Genomic DNA, 20,466 nt, shown 5'->3' on the forward strand with positions numbered 1-20,466 from the left:
CGGATGGTTTGTTTGTAGCAGTGTGAGGGATTGAGAACATTGACTGGAGAGATTAGACTGGTAACAAGATTAGAGAGAGAAATTGAGTGAAATTAGGTAGACTGATGATAAGGATCAGGGAAAAGAGAATTAGGAGGAAGAACATTAGAAGCTCAGATAAAAGAGGATTACAGGGAAAGCGGGGAGGAAAAAAGAGGTGGGAATCAGTTCTAGGCGGGCAGGAGATTTACTGGGTGTTACAGGGGTTTTCACAGTAGTGTGTGTGTGTGTGTGTGTGTGTCTATGAATCAAGCTCTACCCCCCCTCCCGCCCCCAAACCCCCCACCTCTGGACTGTTGACAGCAACTCCCCAGCTATTTATTGAATAATCTTAACTGCTTGGGACTGGTTGTCGGCAATAGATTATTGATAATCAGTGTAGTCTCTGTTAGGGAAATTACCGTATTTTTTGCTCTATAAGACTCACTCTTTCCCTCCTAAAAAGGGGGGGGGGGAATGTGTGTGCGTCTTATGGAGCAAAAGGCAGGCTGCGCAGCTATCCCAGAAGCCAGAACAGCAAGAGGGATCGCTGCTTTCACTGCGCAGCGATCCCTCTTGCTGTTCTGGCTTCTGAGATTCAGAATATTTTTTTACTTCTTTTCCTCCTCCAAAAACTTGGTGCGTCTTGTGGTCTGGTGCGGCTTATAGAGCGAAAGATACGGTAACTGATGGGAAAACAGGGCCTAGGGACAGGAGGGGCTTGGTGCTGCTGGCATAAAGGTGGTGTGGAGCTCTGCAGGGTAGGGAACAGGAGACAGGAAACACAGGCAGTGTGTGAATAGCAAGTCCAGGGCAGAGGCGAGATACAAACTGGGAACTTGCTGATTCATAGCCCGGCCTCTTGGCCACAATGGTATACCAATTTTCATATACAAGGAGGAGACTTGCAAATGTATCAAAACCAGGTCCTCTTTTAAGCTGTGCATGCAGGGTCCCCTTCCTGAAGCACCCTATGCCCTGCTCCTCACCTGCTCCTATGCTGTTGCTGAGTCTTGTCTTTCGCAGTCTGAACGTTGGCTGTAGCTCCTCTACAGCTTCCCTGTTCAGCTCCTGGGTATCGTGAAAGGGAAAGCTTTAAGATTCTTTCCACGCTATAAGGGGGCTTGGATTTGGGTCTAGTTGGTTTGCCTTGTTCATACGTTAATAAGCTTTCCCAGCATGCAATGAAGACAGGCTTGCAAGTCACTGCCTAAACAAATTCTGCATTTGCAACAGGACTATTGTAGCAATACAGATCTACCTGCTTACCATACCTCCAAACATTTGTCAGCATCTGGAATTGGGGCTTAGGTCTGTGGATTGGGGGGGATGCATTGGTTCAGGGGAGACCCAAGCCCTATTGCACACCCTCCTGAAAACCAAGCAGAGTGTAACCTCCCCCACCACCCGCTCACCGGTCATGTTGTTGTCAAGACACCCACTCAACACCATCCCTGCCAGAGGAGGCCCAAAATAGAAAAGAATGTTGCTGGGCAGTTTTCCTCCACTGATCTTTTTGGGGGTCGGCAGGGTGGCTGAGTGGCACCTGCTTGTCATAACTCAGGCTGGAGAGAGAGGCTTTTGAGGCTTTGCTTGCCCAAAAGGGAGGAGCTGTAGGGATTGCTGATCAAAGTGGGGTTCATTTCATTCAGCATTTGGTTGCTCTCCATGTGCCTCTAGAAAGCTCAAAGCTCCACCCCCCACTCATTAGGATACAGAAAAGTCTCAGGAGCCCAATTACGGTACATAGTCATAGAATAATAGAGTTGGAAGGGACCCTGAGGATCATCTAGTCCAACCCGAAAATGCACGATAAGTGCAAAAGCAGTCAATGGGCAGGCAAAATGACAGCAATGAATAAGCCACAGGCCCTGAAACCTCTACTGCTGAATTTTATTAAAATGTCTCAAATGGTTTTCTTGGAGGAAAGATGGGATATAAATGTGACAGATAGATAGATAGATAGATAGATGATAGATAGATAGATAGATAGATAACCTGCACGGACTGCAGTTTATAAATGCAGAAAAAGCTTTTGACAGAGTGATGTGGAGACATTTCTTTCAAGCAGTGTATAAAATGGAAGTGGGTTCTACTTTTGCCTCCTGAATTAAGCTGATTTATTCGAATCCTACTGCCTCAATATGCATAAGTGAAGCAAATCCAGAAACCTTCACATTACCTCCATAATAGTAGGATCTTTGGCCAAAGCTAATAGACCAGAACAAAGATTTTCAGGGATGAAACAGGGAATCTAAAAAGAAAGCTTTATGAGGATGATCAAGTACTGATCTCAAAAGATGAGAAGAATAATTTGAACCTCTTTTAAAGACACTAGACAAATTTGGACAAATCTCACGCTATAAGTCAGAGTGGGTTGGCTATCACTTGGAAAACATTACAAAATATAAAACTGTATTTCATTCAGTAACTTCAGGTACGGCATGTAATAAGCAACTTATTGAGAATGTTTGGGGCACTGATGGATAGTACTAATTTTGAATCACTGGCTTTTAGAAACAATAAGCTGAAAGAAACCTCAGGGACAAATGTATAATATAATATAATCACATAATTGGAAACATCTCAGCACAAATTCCAATTAAAGTGGAATGTGGATATGCACAGCAATATATCTTGATAAAAGTGGATACGGGCTTGGAAGAACACTTCTAAATTTGCATGATGCTTAAATATTTTTTCATATATAAAATCATGGCTCACTGGTATTTTAACCCCCCCCCCCAAACTGGAGTGAACATGATATGTGCAACAATAAACAGCCCACACTGTAGATGCAAAACGCTGCAAAGGCAAACATCCTCCACATCATTTGGGAATGCCCACTAATCAAAATGTTTTGGGTGCTTATATTAATAGAAGCAAAGTACAGTGGTACCTTGGGTTAAAAACTTAATTTGTTCTGGAGGTCCGTTCTTAACCTGAAACTGTTCTTAACCTGAGGTACCACTTTAACTAATGGGGCCTCCCACTGTTGCCGCACAATTTCTGTTCTCATCCTGAAGCAAAATTCTTAACCCGAGGTACTATTTCCGGGTTAGCAGAGTCTGTAACCTGAAGTGTCTGTAACCCGAGGTACCACCGTAAAACAAATATTGGCCAGGATCTCCCCAGAGCTCCATTTGTAATATTAATATCTGAATACCTTCCAACCAGGAAATGACAGCCGATGTACAGGCAGCAGCAAAATGGTAATCCGCAAAAACGGAGGAAATTCCTCGTCCTCCACAGGGAAATTATTGGCTCTGGGAGGCACCTAAACTCACAAGGTTGGTGATGAGAGTTAGAGAAGGCAGGAGAATGGAAGGTGTCTTGACTGAAAAAAACGGAACTTGGTTGTATTCTACTTGCATCAGAAAGTGCAAGGGAAAATGAATTTGTATCTGCTATTTGGAGGCATTTGGGGGAAATTACTGTATTTTTCGCTCTATGAGACGCACCAGACCATAAGACGCACCCAGTTTTTGGAGGAGGAAAACAAGAAAAAAATATTCTGAATCCCAGCAGCCAGAACAGCAAGAGGGATTGCTGCGCAGCAAAAACAGTGATCCCTCTTGCTGTTCTGGCTTCTGGGATAGCTGCGCAGCCTGCATTCGCTCCATAAGGCGCACACACATTCCCCCCCCCCTTTTTAGGAGGGAAAAAGTGAGTCTTATAGAGCAAAAAATACGGTATTAAGTTTAACCCTTAATATAGCAGACTCTGAACGAGCAAGCAGTGTGGGATAAAAAAACCCTTATATATATTTAGCTATTGATCCCATCCCTATTTATCGATATCTAGCAAGGGAGATTACCGTATTTGAAACTCAAGTACTATCCCACACACAGTGTTATATTGCCTTATTAATAATAGTAAGAATCACAATTCCTGCATTGCAAGGGGTTGGACTAGATGACCCTTTGGGACTCTTCCAGGGTTTCCAACTTGAATAAAATATTGGGGGGGGGGGAGTGCAGGTAAGTCCCTCCCTGCATAATCAATCACTTTACACAGCACATCGCACACTATTTGAATGAGAATGTCCATCAACTTGGGGTGGGGTGGGGCTGGCCCATGGGCACAGACAGGGGTTGCAGGGGTCAGCTGCCTCCCAGCAAGTAAAAAAATAAAATCAGAATACTTGACTAACTGACCAGTTGCGTCGCAGATAACTCGGTTCTGCCCCCTCCCAACATGAAGCCTGCCCCCTCTAAAATAAATGCTGGCTGCGCCCATGGTCTGGCCCCCTCCAATATTTTATTGGGGGTGTGTGTGTCAAAGAGATCCCAGCTCCCAGGGTCCCTTCCAGCTCTTTTGTGACTGCAGTACAGTGGTACCTTGGTTCTCAAACGCTTCGGTATTCAAACAACTTGGAACCCAACACTGCAAACCCAGAAGTAAGTGCTCCAGTTTGGGAACTTTTTCCGGAAGCTGAACATGCTCCGTTTTGAGTGCCACACTTCTGTTTTGAGTGTTACGCTGAGGTCTGTCTGTTTTTGCTATTTATTTTGCGCTTTGGTTTTTGCGGTCCTTTTTGTTTTGTTTTTGTGACTGCCTGGAACCCAGTTCAGCTACTGATGGATTGATTGTGTGGCTGCAGTACCTTGTTTATTGCTTTCATTTTATGGAACAATTGTCTCGTTAGATAGTAAAATTCATGTTAAATTGCTGATTTAGGGGTTGCTTTTTAAAGTCTGGAACGGATTAAGCCATTTTGCATGGGAAAACGTGCCTCGGTTTTGGAAAGCTTTGGTTTTGGTACGGATTAAGTTCGAGAACCAAGGTACCACTGTGGTTCCCGATTCAGAGCTGCAGCCTCTGGGCTCTCTCTCCCCAGGAGGCGTAGGAGGCGCGAGGGATTCCCTGGGCGCGTGGGCGGGGTCGAAGGCGCGAGGGGGAGGTCCTTCCCCCCCTCCTGAATAATGCAGCAGGGGCCGGGGGTTTAATAGCGCCCCAGGGGAGGGGCTTGGGGCGCATTTGCTGGTGCCGAAGCGGAGAGCGCAGCGCCCCCGGAGCCCGCCCCGTCGAGTCCTCCTCCTGCCATCTACCTAGCCGCCCGCTCCGCGCCACTCTCCGTGCCGCCAGGATGTCTCGGCCACTGTCCGACCACGAGAAGCGCAAGCAGATCAGCGTGCGGGGCTTGGCGGGCGTGGAGAACGTGACGGACCTGAAGAAGAACTTCAACCGGCACCTGCACTTCACCCTCGTCAAGGACCGCAACGTCGCCACCCCGCGCGACTACTACTTCGCCCTCGCCCACACCGTCCGCGACCACCTCGTCGGGCGATGGATCCGCACCCAGCAGTACTACTACGAGAAGGACCCCAAGGTGGGAGAGCCCGTCTGGGAAGGAGGAGGAAGAGGAGGAGATCAAAGGAGCGCGGGAGGGGGGAGAGGTCCGGAGGGGGGAGGGGCTCGTGGCCCCCAGCCGAGGGAGGACCCTGGGCCCATAGGAGCCCCCCCCAATTATTTGAGTCCCCCCACAAATTGATGGGTACTGACATTCAAATAGTATGGGTGAGCTCCGTCATGTGATCAATATACAGGGCGGTGCTTACTTGCCCCCCCCATATTTTATTTAAGTTGGCGCCCCTACCTGGGCCGTTGGAGGGGTGTGGGTGTCCGCTCAGGGTTGCCCCCCCCTCCAAAGTCGGCTGGGGGAGGGAGCAAGGAGTTTACTCCGTTCCCAGTGGCGTAGCGTGGGTTGTCAGCACCCGGGGCAAGGCAAGTAATTTGCGCTCCCTAACCCGTGGATTTGCACCCCCTAACCCCCAGATGTTGCGCCCGGTGCGGCCGGCCCCCTCCTGCACCCCCCACGCTACGCCACTGTCCGTTCCTTCAGTGAGACTAGACGGTGACCTGGGAGGAAGGATTGGGGAGGGGGAATACTTTTTTTGGGGGGGGGGGTGCTCCTTCAAGTACTGTCTGTGGAGCGTCTGCCTTCCTGCCTGACCTTTCGCACTCCGTGCCTTCTTCGAATTGGTGTCAGCCTCCCCCCCCCCCCCGCGCTCCTCCCGGTGTCTTATTCCGGACTCCCCCCCCCCCCCGCGTGCCCTTTGCATGTCTGGGTTCCAGCAAGCTCCGGCCTCTCGCTCCCCGTGGCTCCAGGTGTCGAAGCTGCCCCTCCGGAGGGCGGGGCGACAGGGGAGGCGGGGTATCCAAGCCAGTCTTCGGTCGGCAGTATTAATAGCTGCTTAAGACGCTTCCCCGCCGCCTGCGGGAGAGAGAGGCCACCTGCTCCCATCCGCGGGTCAGGATGGAGGGCCAAAAAGCCCTAAGACGCCCACCTGAAGCTTGGAGAGCAAAACCCCTTCTGTTTGGGGGTCTGTTAGGGGGAGAACTTCTGCATGCCAAGCAGGTGTTCCACCCCAAGGCTCCAGCCCTTCGCTTTGAGCTCTGCAGGCCTCAGGTGGCAGCAGTGGCATAGCGTGGGGGTGCAGGGGGGGCCGGCCGCATCGGGCGCAACATCTGGGGGTTAGGGTTAGGGGGGCGCAAATCCACAGGTTAGGGGGTGCAAATTACTTGCCTTGCCCCGGGTGCTGACAACCCACGCTACGCCACTGGGTGGCAGGTGAGGGAAAGAAATGCAACCCCCCCTCCCAGTTTCCATCCAGTAGTTTTCAGAAACATTGGTGCCTTCCGCCATCATGGCTAGCAGCCATCAACAGCCCCCCACTCAATCAATATGTCTACTCCTCAGTTAAAGTCATCCATGTGGGTGGCCTCCTGCAGCAGGGAGTTCCATAGTTTATGTTCTGTGTGGATCACTAAGCTGACCTGGCTTCAGGTTCAAAGACCAAGCAAAGCAGCCCCCCCCCCCCAACTTTCATTCCGCACACCCAGGTGCATTTGAACATCCAGGAGATCTGCCCCACCCACCCCAATTTCAGCCTTCCAGAGATTGGGGTGGGGGTAGGGGTGGGGTCTCCAGGTATCTGCCTCCCTCTCTCTGCATCACAAAGGGATGGGCCTGGCCAGGGGAGGCAGCTCCTTCCCGTCCTCTTTAAATTTAGCCCAGCCTGACATTTGCTGTGAACTTTTGCCATTTAATTTCGGGATAGGCCTGTGTCAGCAGCACCAGGGCTCCGGGGGAAGGACACCAGATACAGCTGGCAGCAGCAGACCCAAGATGGGCCGGTCTCGGCTTGCGGAGCTTGGAAAGGTCAGCCGGCTGGTGGAGGAACAGCAGCAGCGGTGGTGGGCCTTGCGTTCTGGTTCTGGAGGGGTACCTGGCCGCAGGTTCCTTCTGCCAGAGGAAACACCTTTACTTTGTGATGCCTCCTTGCCTGCTGCTCATTCCCAGTATCTCAAAAAGGGGCTTAGTTTGTGCTGGCAACCACACCAGTGCTGTGGCTGAGTCCCAGAATGTAGAATCAAAGAATGTGAGAGTCTGAAGGGGGGTCTGGGAGGTCATCCAGCCCAACCCCCACCTCAGCACAGGGTGCAAGCTGGACTTTGGCATCACTGATGGCTGGTTGCCCAGTTTCTGCTTAAGTAGCTCTAGCAAAGGAGAGGAAGGGAGAGGGAGCACTCACGACCCCCTGAGGCAAGGCTGCCCCACTGGCCGAGGGCTCTACCTATTAGGAAAGTTGCCTTGATGTTTAGCCAAAATCTGCTCTTTCCCTGCAATCTCCACTCTTTGGTTCATGTCTGCTAGCTCTCCAAAGAAACCCAGATTGTGCCCCCCCCCATTTACAGAGAGGGGTTTAAGAATTAGAGACGTATGAAACAACAAACAATAGGAGTGCCTCTGAGAATGCTCAGAGTGTCACAGTCATTCCTGAGGACATGGATTCATGGAGTGAGAAATGTCAAGGGGGCTCGATCCCAGCCAGAGCTCACCAGGTGACCTGCCCTGGACTCCGGCTCTGCTCATTCCAGCTGTGTGGAGGAGGCTGGATCTCATCTGTCACTGGTGGGAAGTCATTCTCACCGAGCCATGATGCTACTGCTGCTTCAGTAAATTTACACTGATTCTTGTTTTAAGTTGAGGACCAGAGTGGTCAGAGGACAGGAGAGATTTTGCTCCAAACCTCTACTCCAGGAGTGAGCAAACTTTTTCAGCAGGGGACCGGTCCACTGTCCCTCAGACAGACTATATTTTTTGGGGGGAAATGAATGAATTTCTATGCCCCACAAATAACCCAGAGATCCATTTTAAATGAAAGCACGTATTCTACTCCTGTAAAAACACCAGGCAGGCCCCACAAATTACCCAGAGATGCATTTTAAATAAAAGGACACATTCTACTCATGTAAAAACATGCTGATTCCTGGACCGTATGTGGGCTGGATTTAGAAGGCGATTGGTCCAGATCTGGTCCCCGGGCCTTAAGTTGCCTACTCATGCTCTCTACTCAGTCACTCTGCCCACTAGGCAACCTTAGTCTCTCTTTTAGCCTAATCTCCCTCATAGGATTGTTGTGAAGATAAATTGAGAGAGAACCCTGCAAACTGCCTTAAGCTCAATGGAGAAAAGGCAGAATATAAATTATTATTATTATTATTATTATTAGTAGTAGTAGTAGTAGTAGGGAGTCTGCAACAAAATGTTGCAGTGTAGTTTGGCATGTGCTGCACTTCAGGTTCCACCCGATCAACTCTGCCATTTACCAGCATCTTCTCTTTCCTTCCTCTGGGTCCCCGCCCCCCAATAACATTCTGATTATATCATGCACAGTTCTTATTGGGCTGTGGTTATGTTTGTTTCTTTGTTTTTGCAGAGTGGGGTCTCTAATAAATGTTTTCTGTACTTCTGCAAACTTTGCACTTCCCCAACCCTGCAGATACTTTCCTAGTTTGAATGGTTGATGACCTTTTGATTATGTAAGGGTCCATACCCAGAGAAATCAAGCTAGCTAATGGTATCTGCGGTACGCGTGTGCATTCAAGCAGGGCTGAACTCACTGGAGGAATGGTAGGCTGTAGATCACATGTATAAATAAATATATTAGTGCTGCTAATGGTTAGTAAGTCGTGGTAGTAAGCCTGGACACCAACAAAGGTCCCTTAGATGGAGCTTCTTCTTGAGGGGATGAGTATTTTGCAAGCACTCAGCTGGAGAATGCCAAGAGTTTGGCTGGTGGCAGGATGTCCTATCCCAGGCATTGACCACACTGGGAATCCTGCTGTTCAGAAATGTTTCTGGTCGCACATTTAGTGCGGGGAAATGATCTGCAATGAGCACTTTAAGTGGAGCGGCAGAATATATGTAGGAGTAGGAAAGCAGGGTGCCTCTGAGCATGTACAGAGTGCCTGTCTCCCCCCCCCAACAGCACCATCTAGTGCATCTTCACTCAGAAGCAAAGTCCTTCTGCGTTCATTCCTCAACCCGGGCTTACGTGCTAGCGCATGTGCCTAGGGCTGCAGCCTCAGTAACTCTACCCAGTTCCCAAAATATCCAGGAATCGAGATTAGGATAGCATTGCAAATAAACTCACATTTACTAGCATTGCCTGCTTCTCTGCCGCCGGCCTGTGTCAGCCAGCCATTGAGAAACAAACTAACACTATTTTCGCCCCCAAAGAAAATGTGCCCTAAAACTGAGCAAACATTTGTAAAGTTTTGCTGCCTGTTCTATCTATCTATCTCTCTATCTATCTATCTCACATTGCTTTTTGAATATCTCAGAGGCATTCCTTACTGGGACACAGGCTGATCCAGATGAGGAGAGGCTGGGCTTATCAGGAGGTGGGATCTGCTTGCCAGATTGAAGCCCCTCTAACAATGCTGACACAATACTACATACCGTATTTTTCGCTCCATAAGGCGCACTGAACCATAAGGCGCACTGAACCATAAGGCGCACCTAGTTTTTAGAGGGGGAAATCAAGAAAAAAAATATTATTCCCCAGCCCCAAAGAGCAAAGAAGCCAAGACAGCGAGCGGGATCCATCCTGCTGGCTGTCTTGGCTTGTGCCATAGCCGCATGCAGCCTCTCCCGGCCGGAGAGGTTGCGCGGGGCTAAAGAGGAAGCCAAGACAGCGAGCAGGATGGATCCCGCTTGCTGTCTTGGCTTCTTTAGCCGCAAGCAGCCTCTCCGGCTGGGAGAGGCTGCGCGCGACTATGGCAATTCCCCCACCTCCCGCAAAAGCCCACAAGAGCTGCGCACCCTTTATACTTATTGCCCGCCCATCTGGCTGGCTTTTCCCAGCCACTCTGGGCAGGTTCTAACAAAAGCTTCCCTAAACAGGGCTGCCTTCAGATGTCTTCTAAAAGTCTGGTACTGTAGTTGTTTATTTCTTTGACATCTGGTGGGAGGGCATTCCACAGGGCGGGCGCCACTACCGAGAAGGCCCTCTGCCTGAAGCTCTGTGGGGAGTGACCTTGAGCTCGGTCGCTGCTTCTCAGTCTAACCTAGCTTACAGGGTTGTTGTGGGAGTTAAATGAGGAGACGAAGAACCATGCATGTCACCTTGAGCTCTTCCTGAAAAATAGTGGGATAGAAATGCAATCAGGGCTTCCCCCCCCCCCAGCCAGAACTCAGTTCCGGCACCTCTCAGGTGGGTGCCATTGCCATTATAAGTGGGGTGTTCATAGTGAGTTCCAGCACTCCACCTCCTCCTCCTCCTTATTATTAAAATAGCACTGAATGCAATATAAAGAGCAGCCGAGCAGGCACATAGGCTGGCTGGTCTGTCGTTGGTGAGATGCATTACTTTTCTATGTAACTTATAATATTTCTAAAATTGCACCTATAACATCCAAAAAGAGATGTTGCCTTTATCTCCCTTTTTGCAATGCAGAGGTGGCCACACAGCTACCGCCTAAGTTCCTGGTAGAATAGAGGAGAACTGTCAGGAGAGGGACCTGTAGCCCCTGCTTGGCAGGCAGGCAGGCAGGCGGGCAGAAAGGGCCACGCTTGATCCCTGGCATCTCCAGGGGTGAGTAGATAAAAGGTCTGTGTGTCACCCCTGGAGGCCGAGGTGGACAAGCTGCCTGTTCTGATACAAGGCAGCTTCCTGTGCTCCCAGGAGGGACCACTGGCACACAGCAGAGGCTGGGTTCAGCCCCTGGGTAGGGCTGGAAAAGACTTCTTTTTGTAAGGCTGGAGAGCTGCTGCAGGTCTGTGTAGACCAGAGGTAAGCAATGTGGTACCTCTCACCAGCCCCTGCAGGCAGCACAGCCAATGGCCAGGGTGATGGAAGCAGCGGCAGACTTGGGTCTTTCAAATTCCCACAGCACCAAAATTTGGTCCCTCCAACCTCTCGCCTTCCGTTCTGCTCAATTCACTATGTTGTAGCTGCGGCGCCCCCTAGGCTCAGTGTCCAGTGCGAAAGTACTGGTCACACTGCCCTAAGTCCGCCTTTGATGGGGGCTGTAGTCCAATAACACCTGGAGGTTATATGGGTCAATAGCATGACTCACTGTGTCCCTATGTAAATCAGCCTTTTATCCAAAACTGCGAGGACTGGAGCCTCCTTTTTTTTTTAGCTAGATCAGCCAATAGCCTGATTTGGTATAAGGCAGCTTAATAGGGGCTGTGTGGCTCACATCTGCCGCTTTCAGCCAGTGGCTCAGGCAGGCTTTATATATTACAAATTCCAAATCATGAAACAGAAATGCAAATTGTGAAATAAGGCTGCAGTTCTAGACGTACTTACCTGGGATTAGCTGTGTTGATCACACTGAGTCTTTATTTCGGAGCCGACATGTGTGGAATGATACAGTCAATCTGGTATTGATGAGCTATAAAACAAATGGGCCATATCCGCTGAAGAAGAGGGCTCATCATTATGCCAATAATGAACAAAGCGTTTTAAAGATAAGTGATTGTGCCCTTGCTTGCCCCCTGCACCCCATCCATGACTTGCTTTCTCCACCGGCAGGTGGACCAGCTGCACCCATGTAGCATTCTGCTGGTGCATCAGGGAGTTCTACCAGTGTTTAGTTCATGCCAGGGGAATGTCTTGAGTGCCCCCAAAGCAGTGGGGCTCTTCTGCTGCTCCCCAGAGCCCCTCAGCCAGTAGGAAGCAGGATCCTGCCTCCAGTCTTGACCATTCAGACCCTCAAAGAATTTGCTTCTTCCCTCCTGTATGGCAAAGTCTCACTGCCACGAATGAGGCACAGTAAGTTGAGCAATGGTGGTTTAGGCTTTAGTTCGCAACAGCCCCTCTGGAAAAGTGGGGCATGTTTGTTATGTCTTGGTGAAATAAGATACAAGAAAATGGTCACCCGGATACATTACTGGGGATGATGTAAACTATTATGGAATTATTATATATGTCCAATTATATACAGTGGTACCTCAGGTTACAGACGCTTCAGGTTACAGACGCTTCAGGTTACAGACTCCGCTAACCCAGAAATAGTACCTCGGGTTAAGAACTTTGCTTCAGGATGAGAACAGAACCCTCAGGTTAAGAACAGTTTCAGGTTAAGAAAGGACCTCCAGAACGAATTAAGTTCTTAAATCTGCCAGCCACCTTTTTCTGGTACTAAGCTCTAGTTTACTATAATACTTATTTCAAAAAGAGTTAAAAGTATTGTTCTCAGTGCCATATTTATATTTGCGGAACTAAAGAAAATCTATTGTGTTTCGAAACAACAACAGCTGAAGGTGACCAAGGCGCAACATCTTGTTCAATAAAAACAACGCAATGGTGATAAGAACAACGATCCAAATCTAATCCTCTTCGTGGGAGATGGCAGCGCATAGTTTCTTCCCGTAAACGCAACACAAGCTCACAGGTCCACCTTTGCTCCTCTCTAACTCCTCCTCAATCTTCTTCCTCCTGCAGCGCATCTATTACCTGTCTCTGGAGTTCTACATGGGGCGCACTTTGCAGAACACCATGGTCAACCTGGCCTTGCAGAATGCCTGCGATGAAGCTACCTACCAGGTTTGGGGACTGCCAAGGGGCCTGGGGTGTGTGTGGATAAGGTGGTTGGTGGTGATGGGCCAAGGAGGCTTGGGAGATTCCTGGGGCTGGGGGCTTCCCCTCACCTCTATCTGAGCTAATTCAACCCCCTCTCCCCTCCGCACCCTCCTTTTGTCCAACAGCTTGGCCTGGACATGGAAGAGCTGCAGGAGATCGAGGAAGATGCTGGCCTGGGTAACGGAGGGCTCGGGCGCCTGGCAGGTGAGCCACCGGAGGAGGGGCTGCCACTCGGTGGCTGAGCCCCTGCTTTGCAAGCACCTCCATCTCCCTGGCAGCATCTCCTGGTGAGGCTAGGATGACCGCGGCCTTCCTGTTGCTGCCGAGGATCTGGGGAGCCCACTCGTGTGTTGACGGTCTTCCTCCTCCTCCCAACATGGCTGTCCCATGGAATCCTAGAATGGGAAGGGACCCCGAGAGGCAACAATCCCAACCCCTGCAGGGCAGCAATCAGAGTTAAGGAACCCCTGACAGTGAAGGGGAGTCCGCCAGCTCCTGATGGCAAACAGCTCTGACTGCCAGAAAGTTCTTCTTAATGTTTAGTCGGGATCTCCTTCCTTGTCACAAGAGCCAGTGTGGTGTAGTGGTTAAGAGCGATAGTCTTATAATCTGGTGAACCGGGTTCGCGTCCCCACTCCTCCACATGCAGCTGCTGGGTGACCTTGGGCCAGTCATACTTCTTTGAAGTCTCTCAGCCCCACTCACCTCACAGAGTGTTTGTTGTGGAGGAGGAAGGGAAAGGAGAATGTGAGCCGCTTTGAGACTCCTTAAAGGGAGTGAAAGGCGGGATATCAAATCCAAACTCTTCTTCTCTTCTTCTTCTTCTACAAGAGTTCACTGATTCAGGTCCTCCCCTCCGGAGCAGCAGAAAACAAGCTTGCTCCTTTTCCCTTGCATCTGCCAAATTGATGTTTTTTGCCATTTTAAAATATTATAATAATAATAATAATAATAATAATAATAATAATAAAGTTTTATTTATACCCCACCCTTTTCGGTTCAGAAAACCGGGGCTCCAGGCAGCTAACAACAAATTTAAAACACTTAATTGATGCAAGAAAAATACCCAGCATAAAATGTGAATAACTATAAATTCAGAATTCAAAAATAAATTTAGGGGGGAAAATCCATCCAATAAACATTAGATAATCACCAGGGCTAGCTGGCTAAATTAGTCCTATACTGACATATCCTGTAGTGGTATTTCCAATGCTTTGTATTTGGACACTTTTAATGTTTGCTGCAAGCCGCTATAGGCCCAGCAGCCTGTTGTGGGCAAGTGGCATAATTTTGAACTCAACCAATCCATCCATTCCTGTGGAAGCCCTAGAGGAATGCAGCCCAAGCCCCCTTTGGCTCCGCTAACCCTTTCCCTTCCTTCTCCAACTAGCCTGCTTCCTGGACTCCATGGCGACCCTTGGCCTGGCAGCCTATGGCTATGGCATCCGCTATGAGTTCGGGATCTTCAACCAGAAGATCTGCGGGGGCTGGCAGGTAGAGGAGGCTGACGACTGGCTGCGCTATGGCAACCCCTGGGAGAAGGCCCGCCCAGAGTACATGATCCCCGTGCACTTCTACGGCCGCGTCCAGCATGACCACGATGGCGTGAAATGGGTAGACACCCAGGTCAGTAGGAATGAGAGGAGGGTACTGGAAGGCGGGGGTGGATTTGCTTTGTATTCTTGTGTTCTTATGTGGCTTAACCGTCCTGTGACCTTCGGATGAAGGGTGGCATAGAAATTTAATAAACAATAAGAATTCTGCCTCCCCGGTCCAAATATTGGGGGGGGGGGGTGCTCAGATGTGCACAGATGCACCCTGGTGTGGCTTGCAGGGGCCAGAAATGGTGCTGAGCTCATAGCTAGGGGGGCCAAGGCTCATTTGCGCCCTTGGCAAGGAGCTGAATTTTGTGCCTCTGAAGCCTGGAGAGACCATGGACCAAAAACTCAATAGGTTTGGTTTTTGTTGCATTTCGCATTCTGCCAGTGACTTCCTCCACGCCCATCAAGGTTGTGTTTGCTCTGCTCTCTTCCTCCACTTCCTCCTCCATCGGTCTGCCTGCCTTCTTGCCTCCCTCCTTCCTTTCCCTTCTGCCTCCTTCCTGCAACTCTCGCCTCCTGCTCTTTCCTCCTCCAAGCTCTGCTGGTGCTCTGCCCACACTTTAAATAGCACCACCAGCCAGCTGGGGAGGGGGCTCTACAGGGCTGCTCTGACGGCCCACACCAATGGCCAGATTCTTGTGCCCAGAGCAGCCTGGGAAGTGCAGCCGAGTGGGTGAGCTCCTAGTCGCTTTGAGCCAGAGTGGAGAGGTGCACTTTTTGTACACACACCTTGGGCTTGTGCCCTTGGCAGTGGCCAACCAAGGCAACCTCTAGGTCCGCCCCCCTGCTCCTAGCCTCTTGCAGGAGTGGGGGTCTTGCTGCTGTGCCCCTCTTAATCCCAGGCAGCCTGACCAGGTTTGCTGTCTGCTGGTGGGTGCTCAGCAGGGGCCCCCAAGGCCAGTTCAGAACCCTCCCCCTTGCCTTGCAGGTGGTCCTTGCCCTCCCCTACGACACCCCCGTCCCCGGCTATCGCAACAACGTCGTCAACACCATGCGGCTGTGGTCTGCTCGGGCGCCCAACGAGTTCAACCTGAAGGACTGTAAGTGGATTGCAAGCAGCAAGGCCTTGTGTGGCTCAGCAGGCAGAGTGTTTGCTTGGCATGTGGAAGGTCCCCTGGGTTCAATCCCCACTGGCATCTCCACATGGGACGGGGAACATCCCCTGCCTGAAACCCTAGAGAGCCGGGGCCTGTAAGTGTAGGCAGTGGACCAGATGGGCTGACTCAGTGTGGGGCAGCTTACTGCGTTTCAGGTCTGGAGAAAGTGGATAGAGAAAAGTTTTTCCTCCTCCTAACACTCCTAACACTAGCGGGATGTGGGTGGCACTGTGGGTTAAACCACAGAGCCTAGGACTTGCTGATCAGAAGGTCGGTGGTTCGAATCCCCGCGACGGGGTGAGCTCCCATTGCTCGGTCCCTGCTCCTGCCAACCTAGCACGACAAGTGCACGACAAGTGCAAGTAGATAAATAGGTACCGCTCCAGCAGAAAGGTAAACGGCGTTTCCGTGTGCTACTCTGGTTCACCAGAAGTGGCTGGCCACACTGGCCGCATGACCCGGAAGCTGTCTGTGGACAAACGCCAGCTCCCTCGGCCAATAAAGTGAGAATGAGCGCCGCAACCCCAGAGTCGGTCACGACTGGACCTAATGGTCAGGGGTCCCTTTACCTTTACCTTTAACACTTTGAACATCCGAAGAAGCTGAATGTTGGATTCAGGACAGATAAAAGAAAGTCCTTCTTCATGCAGCGCATAGCTAAACTGTGGAACTCCCTGCCACAGGAAGCAGCAATGGCCACTGTCAGGGGTTCAGGAACAGAGTCACAGGAGGGGGAGGAGTCCGAAGGAAATGTCAGCGAAGACAGCAGCCCGAGGTCTCTGAGTCTCTCCAGTGACTCGGAAGATTCACAGAAAGGGGCCCCCATAGTCAGGGCAAGGGGAGTGCCCAGGGGGGCACCTCGGGAAGAAGGGGCCAGAGGGGACTCAGAGAGTAGCAGCTGGAAATCCGGACCAGCGTCCCCCCCAGAGCGCAGTAGGGGGGAGGAGTCCCAGGCATCGGGATCAGGGGGCGCGCGGGCAGCGGGAGAACGTGAGGCAGGAGGGACCACACCCTCGTCAGGGAGCGAGGAAACGGTCATCAGGAAAGTTAAACGCGCGCGCGCGCCAAGTTCAAATGTACAGGAGGGCGGCAAGGTGGGCAGCCCGGGTAGGGAGCCAGGTCCTAAAGCCCGCCGAAGAGAGGGGGAGGAGTCAGAGGGGTCAACGTCTGCCTCAGAAGAGTCCCGGAGGGAGGAGACCCCTGGGGGTAGTAGGACCCAGAGGAAGAGAGAGAGAAGGAAGAGGTGGAGTAAGATTAGAGTCTTAAACTGGTGCGCAGGGGGCGGAGACTCAGACGGAGCTTCGCCGGTCTAGAGTCCAGATGTAGGGCTGGGACGCTGAGGCTTTGAAATGAAATCTATTCTTCAATAAAGACTTTGATAATTTACTACCGGCTAGCGTTGGTCCTTGGTGAGCTGGGACCCGGAGCCAGCCCTGACAGTAAGCTCCGTCTCCAAATTTTGGCACCAAGAACCTCGCCACGTGAGTCAACGCAGCGAGGGAAGAAGAGGGGTGCCTCCAGAGCTCACAAAACTCAGGCAAGATGACTACGGAAGAGCAACTAACAGCCCTGCAAGAAGCTGTGACACAACTCAGCACGGAGGTACTTGCATCCAGGAAGAGAGAGGAGGAAATGGTTAACGCCTGCCGGGATCTCCAAGTCAGGTTGGACGTGCTTTCTAAACAAGGGCCACCGGGACCCAAAACAGAGGGCATTGGCTTGGGGAGGAGGGGAGGCAGCCTTGTATCTCATTTTGACGGGAGTCTACAGCAGTACCCCAACTTCAGAGCAGACCTGCTGTTTGCGCTAGAGCTGCTTGACAAAGACTTTAGAGATGAAAGAGAGAAAGTGGGATTTATCTTGTCCCATTTGCATGGGGAGGCCAAAACGTGGCTGAGGAATTTATGGAGAGATAATGATCCGGCGCTCCAGGATGCGAAGGCTTTCATTAAAGCAATGGACTCGTGTTTTTTATCAAAAATAGACATCGACATTGCCCGGAGGGACATACATGGACTTAAACAGGGCAAAGCCAGCGTGAGGCAGTACCATGCACGCTTTTTCGGACTAGTTCATGCACTGGGATGGCAAAAAGATTCTGAGCCAGTGAGAGACCTCTTTTGGGAGGGCTTGAATGCAGATATAAAAGCGGAGATTGGAAGGGGGGAGAGGCCAAGGAGCACCCAGCAAGTAGTCCAGAGGGCTCTGGAGATCGGGGTGCATCTGGAGGAGCATCCTTGGAACAGGGAAGAAGGGCGTTGGGGAAGGGCACCAGCCAGAGCACCTCCCTTCTCTCCCAGAGAAGCAGCGCGTGCGCAATCCACACCCTCGCAGGGAGGGGGAGAAGAGCCGATGGAGATAGGAGGTGCCAGGGCTCAGTCAGCTACCAGAGCCCTAACACCGGGAGCAGCCAAAACGAAGCCTCCTAGAGGGAACAGGAAGTGCTACATCTGCGACAGTGCTCAACACATGGCGAAAGAGTGTCCCCAGAGGCTCCACAAGCACACTGCAGCCTCGGCAACAGTCACAGACGCAGCTCAATTGAAAACACAGCAACAGTTAAACGACGGAGTCTGGCTGGAGGAAGAGGCACTGGGGTCCAGCCAGACAAGTCAATGAAGCAATCCCCAGAACTTTTGCAACCCACAGACCCCCTCCCGCCCAAACCAGTGGTGCAGCTTACAGCGTCTCTCCAACTGCCCAATGGACGCACTCTGGAGGTGCCGATCACCATTGACTCCGGCAGTAACGCTGACTTTATAGGACTGGAATTCATTCAGCAGCACAATATACCACTGCTACCAGCCACGCTGCCCCTGAACGTTGTCACGGTGGATGGCAGAGACTTGTTAGGGGGGCAGGTGGTGCAACAAACGCAACCAATGGTGATGCGGATTGGAAATCACCAAGAAGTCATCAGCTTCAATGTCACCCACCTGTCGGACACACCTGTAGTCTTAGGCATGAGTTGGCTGCACAGGCACAGCCCAGCATTGGCGTGGTACCAGCGCCAACTGACCTTCGGCTCCTCCTATTGCGCGGAACATTGCATCCTTCCTAGCCCGGAAGAAGGAGGGGACGACCCGCAGCTACAATTAGGCACGCTGCAAGCAGTGCCGCGCAAGTACGCAGCGTTTTTGGAGGTTTTCTGCGAGAAGGAAGCGGACAAGCTGCCTCCCCACAGGCCCTATGACTGCAAGATTGACCTCTTGCCAGGAGTGACGCTGCCAGCCGGGAAACTGTATTCCATGTCTGAGGACGAGCTACAGGAGCTCAAGGAGTTCATAGACCTCAACTTGAAGCGCGGTTTCATCCGGGAGTCGAAGGCAGCGGGGGGCAGTCCTGTATTCTTTGTGAAGAAAAAGGACACGCCCCAAAAGAGGCTTGTAGTTGATTTCAGGCTCTTAAATGCCAAGACCAAGCCCACGGCCTTTCCCATGCCCAAAATAGATGACCTGCTTGCAACGGTGAGGAAAGGACGCGTTTTTACAAAGTTGGATCTGCGAGGGGCGTACAACCTGATTCGCATACGGGAAGGAGACGAGTGGAAGACTGCCATGTTCACGCCCCTGGGCACGTATGAATACAGAGTTATGCCCTTCGGTTTACAAAATGGCGCTCACTGTTTTCAAGCCTTCATGCATCACGTCCTGGCGGGTCTCCTCTACAAGAAATGCGTCTGCTTCTTGGACGACATCCTGATATTCTCAGAATCTGAGGAGACCCACGAAGGTGACGTCAAGGAAGTTCTGCAGAGACTACAGGAGCATCGGCTGTATGCCAAGCTGGAGAAGTGCCAGTTCGACAAGAAGGAGGTGGATTTCCTGGGCTACAAGCTGTCGGACAAGGGGCTTGCCATGGACAGCGCCAAGGTTCGCGCAGTGTTGGACTGGAAGAGCCCGCGCAATCGGAAGGAGGTCCAGCGGTTTGTGGGGTTCGCCAACTTTTACCGCAAGTTCATCAAGGGGTTCGCGATGCAGACGGCGGCCATTACCGACACGCTCAGCTCCAAGAAGAAGAAGTTCATCTGGACGGAGCAAGCGGAGCAGTCCTTCCAGAACCTTAAGCGTCTCTTCTCGTCCGAAGGGCAGCTACTGCATGTGAATCCCAGCAAACCGATGAGGGTTGAAACAGACGCCTCAGACAGAGCCGTGGGCGCCGTACTGTTGCAGAAGGACCCGCATGGGGACTGGAGACCGTGTGCCTTCTACTCTAGGAAGCTCAGCAAGTCGGAGCAGAACTACACCATCTGGGACAGGGAGTTGCTGGCCATTCATGCAGCATTCAAGGCGTGGCGGCACTTCCTCGTCGGGGCCAAACACACAGTGCAGGTTCGCACGGATCATAAGAACCTGGAGTACTGGCGCACGGCAAGGTTCCTGAACCAGCGGCACATCAGATGGGCGGAATTCTTTGCGGATTTCGACTTCAGGATAGAATACGTCCCAGGCGACAACAACATCATGGCGGATGCACTGTCCAGAAAGCCGCAATACCTCGAAGAGGCGGCACCAGCAGCGGCCAAGCACATTTTCGTTCCGAAAGCGTGGGCGTGCGCTTCAGCAACCGTGGACCTGGAGGCGGTCCGTCGAGCACTGCAGGAGGACCCCTTCGCACGAGCCAAGATGGAGGAGGTGCACAAAGGCACGGTGAAGGACGACGAGTTCCAAGTACGGGACGGATTGCTCATCCGCAGAGGAGCACTCTATGTACCGGGAGACGACCTCCGTGCGAAAGTACTGCAGCAGTTGCACGACGCACCCACCGCCGGGCACTTTGGCAAGGAGAAGACGGCAGAACTAGTTGCCAGAGATTTTTGGTGGCCCAAGATGCGGGGGGAAGTCGCGGAGTACGTCTCGAGGTGCGACA

General features: G+C 51.5%; 1 protein-coding gene across 1 annotated transcript in view; it reads left to right on the forward strand.

The window, feature by feature from the left end:
- Positions 1-4,916: 4,916 nt before the first annotated feature.
- The window catches only part of PYGM (glycogen phosphorylase, muscle associated), a 35,124-nt gene continuing 19,574 nt past the window's right edge, over positions 4,917-20,466 (forward strand). Inside the window, exons 1-5 of the mRNA XM_083417046.1 lie at positions 4,917-5,350; positions 12,762-12,863; positions 13,025-13,103; positions 14,290-14,525; positions 15,429-15,540. Of these exons, the coding sequence (XP_083273172.1) occupies positions 5,108-5,350; positions 12,762-12,863; positions 13,025-13,103; positions 14,290-14,525; positions 15,429-15,540 (772 nt within the window). The 5' untranslated portion in view covers positions 4,917-5,107. The remainder of the gene's footprint in view (positions 5,351-12,761; positions 12,864-13,024; positions 13,104-14,289; positions 14,526-15,428; positions 15,541-20,466) is intronic.

Source organism: Podarcis tiliguerta (assembly GCF_965153285.1).
Source record: "Podarcis tiliguerta genome assembly, chromosome: 16".
NCBI lineage: Eukaryota > Metazoa > Chordata > Lepidosauria > Squamata > Lacertidae > Podarcis > Podarcis tiliguerta.